The sequence below is a fragment of the Hyalella azteca genome, unplaced genomic scaffold (genome assembly GCF_000764305.2).
Source record: "Hyalella azteca isolate HAZT.00-mixed unplaced genomic scaffold, Hazt_2.0.2 contig6969, whole genome shotgun sequence".
NCBI classification, from domain to species: domain Eukaryota; kingdom Metazoa; phylum Arthropoda; class Malacostraca; order Amphipoda; family Hyalellidae; genus Hyalella; species Hyalella azteca.
The window spans coordinates 16,180-19,814 of record NW_025937108.1 but is presented as its reverse complement, the minus strand read 5'-3'; the positions used below and the strand labels follow the sequence as shown (position 1 = coordinate 19,814).

At 39.3% G+C, this 3,635-nt stretch overlaps 1 protein-coding gene across 1 annotated transcript; it reads right to left on the bottom strand.

Moving 5' to 3' along the window:
• Positions 1-1,429: 1,429 nt before the first annotated feature.
• LOC108681185 (uncharacterized PPE family protein PPE21-like) lies at positions 1,430-1,756 on the bottom strand. Its single transcript, XM_018170189.1, has one exon. The coding sequence runs from the start codon at positions 1,754-1,756 to the stop codon at positions 1,430-1,432; it is 327 nt and encodes a 108-aa protein (XP_018025678.1).
• Between the last annotated feature and the right edge of the window lie 1,879 nt (positions 1,757-3,635).

Below are 3,635 nucleotides of genomic sequence, written 5' to 3'. Positions count from 1 at the left end.
AATGTTAAACGAAATCTTAACACGCTTCTAGAACCCATGTAAAACACGCTTCTAAAACATGGCGACAGGCCACATCAGGCCTACACTTCAGCGCCGAGATCACTATGTTATGCAATTGAAATATTAATTGCCTTAAATTTCTCCGTCGAAGGCGCAATCTTCTATTTAGTCTATTTTCGTACCGACCAACTCTATTCCCTCATTCTAATGAAGCGGAGGTATGTCCAAAACAATATTTTTCAAAATTAAATTGCTGATATTCCAACCTCTTCATGACAGTTCGCTTACATTTCATTCGCCCAGTTTAGTAAATAATTTTGTTCTCTTTTTAGAAAAAATTTAAAAGATTCAATTAAACTCACTTATTCTAACATAAAATCTTTCCTCTCATACCACCGAGCCATTACATTGAATCGTCCCGTAGCCAGCGAAGACCGAGCTTAGGCGCCAGACACTGCGCTTAATCCTCCCATAATCGGATAGCGGATAATTTCCTGGACGAAAAGCGAGCCTTGCAATGCTTTCCGGGGACCGACGACGTAAAGAACGACAGACCGAGGCTCGCAGGTCCACGCGTGTACACTGTTAGAAATAACGGTGAAAAACGGTCCCACTGGCGTTCTAGTGGCCGGTCGCCCCGCGAAAATAAACTGTTTCGCTGTTATTATCAGATATTTTAAGGATTTCTAGTGTTAAATTAGAATAAAAACGGCGACACGGTGTTTCTTTTCCCGTGCCGACCGGCCACTGAAACGCCGGTAATACCGTTAACGGGAATTTTTCTAACAGTGTATAACACGAGCTCTTGCTTCAGCTTCGACATGCGTGGTGGTTTAGCCTGGTGGGCGTGAAAATACTGGAGAATTTTATTGGTCGACTCCGTAGTAAATTTGTAAGAGAGTTTAGTAGAGTTGTTGATTTAAACTAAATATCAAAGAATTAAAGGCGAGTAACAATTGAATATATTTTTTCTGATTTCAATCTCGAGACTATATATAGTTGCGCCGACTAATATGTTGCCAGCTGCACCATAATCAAAGCGTTCAAGATATCATATCCGCGAGAGTTTTCGAACTGACTCAGGAGTTCATAAGCGTTAGGGCTATCGAAGTATTTGAGAGCGTATATATATTCATGAAAGCATTAAATTGGTCAAAATCGCATATTCTTGAGAGCTATCAAAATGTTTGAGACGATGTATTCGTATTAGCCTTTTGTAGGTTTTAAGATCTAGTCGTACTCAAATCGTACTCGAAATAAAATGAGACGACCTCTATTTTCCCTCACAGAAAACACAAGAATTTAATTTTTGAGATTTAGCTACGTAAATCTGTAAAGATTCCAACGAGAAATGGATTTATACTGAGTGATGGTCAAGAGCGATGCCATCAATCAAATGATGGAATGGATAAAACCAACTTCTAATCAATCAATGATGTCCTAAACGATTCAATCGTCTCAAGTGTCCCAGTTTGGATGACCATCCAGCCGTGTCGCAATCAAATGAATTTGCACCAAACATGTCCCAGCCAGATGACCACGTCCCAAACATGTCCCAGCCAGATGACCACGTCCCAAACATGTCCCAGCCAGATGACCACGTCCCAAACATGTCCCTACCAGATGACCACGTCCCAAACATGTCCCAGCCAGATGACCACGTCCCAGACATGTCCCAGCCAGATGATAACGTCCCAAACATGTCCCAGCCAGATGGCTGTCCAATCATGTCCCAGCCAGATGGCTGTCCAATCATGTCCCAGCAGCGCTTCACTACAGACGTCGTCTCCTGCCAATCAGTTAAAGTGATGCCAGATTTTCCACCCTCAAAGCCGGGTCTAACTTTCACTTCGAGTGCGCATAAATACGCTCCCCATCATTACGAAAAGCTAGCAAAAATCGGTCATTTATTTACGGTTTTTAGGCATCAATCAAGAAATACTTCTACTTGCACAGTACTTGCACCTACTACTTGCACAATAATGCGCATAAATACGCTCTCCGTCATTACGAAAAGCTAGCAAAAATCGGTCATTTATTTATGGTTTTTAGGCATCAATTTCAAGCAGCAGAGCTTGAAGCATCCTTGACCGCCGAATATTATCAGAATATCCATACATTTTCTCGCAAATAGTGAAAATGTGTAGTAAAATAAAATATCTGGATGAGAATTGTAACAAAAGGTAGGAGCAGCCTGATATGAATCTAAACTAATAACAGTGAATGTGTGAGAAGATGAGAAATGAAAATTATCATTTAGAATGATTAAGCAGATGATAAACCTAATTAATAATAGAAAATGAGAGAAGTGAATCGAAGCTAATCTAATTTCTAAAATATGAATCCAAAATAGACATAGGGGATGTTTTGCGACATAAGAATCAAAACTAATCAAAAAGAATATTCTTGCGTGATAAAATTTTGTAACGCAATTAACTAACTTAATTGCAATATTAAGTATCGTTTTAATCTGCGAAAAATTAAATTAAAAAATTTATATGAATGAATAATGGAGAACTGCATAAACTTTATTAATTCAAAATTAGCATGAAGATAACTTCAAAATGAGAAAACATCACCCGAAAACTTGGAGCGCAGAAGTTTTGGAGCAGGCGTTCCGCGGAGCGGGGCGCCCAACTTTCAGAAGAAAGTTCTCTGAATACAGAACTAAATTCCCGGTACAGAGAGTCGTGAGAACGCACGCGGCTGTTAACAGCTGAAGGAGATGAGGCTGTTAAGAGCTGGCAGAGATGGGGCTGGTAACAGCTGCCAGAGATGAGGCTGGTAACAGCTGACAGAGATGAGGCTGGTAACAGCTGACAGAGATGAGACTGGTAACAGCTGACAGAGATGAGGCTGGTAACAGCTGACAGAGATGAGGCTGGTAACAGCTGACAGAGATGAGGCTGGTAACAGCTGTCAGTTTAAGGACTTTTGACAGTTGCAAGAGATAAAACAGTGAACATCTGTCAAGAGGTTAGACTGTTAACGGCAGCCTAAGATATGACTGTTGATAGCTGTCAGAGATGAGGTTTTTAACAGCTGCCACGAATAAGAATGTTAACAGCAGCAAGAAATAGCACTTTTAATTTAGGGCTGTTATTATAGGAATAGGAAATAGGACTGTTAATAAATTTGGCAAATTGTTAATTATAATACGTTATTTAATTCTAAGTTATTAATGTTTTTTCTAATGCCACAAAAAATACTCATAAAAGAATTTAAATATATTTAAGAAGTAATTAAGTAACCATTAGAAAGACGCTTCCAATTGATTAAATTTACAAATTCTGAAAAATTTCATCAAACAGAGCTGTAATATCACGCCTTTCGGGAAATATTTAATGTCGAAATGAAGTATTAATGTGAATGTATAAAAACGTGAATAATGTTCAGACTTTGCACGCGACAAAATAATATTTTTTCACAACATCAAAGGCCGAGCGAGGCAGAGTCCGTTCATCCTGTGTCGACTTGTGCGGTAGTGCATTTTGTTGCGTTGCAGCGCAGCCTTCACACGGAATTAAAAATCTGACCGTGCTGCAGGTCTGTCCATGTAAAGAGTGCTTCGAAAAGTAAGTTGATAGTCTTTCAACCTTTTATATAAAATGACCAAAAAGCGACTAACCTTTTAT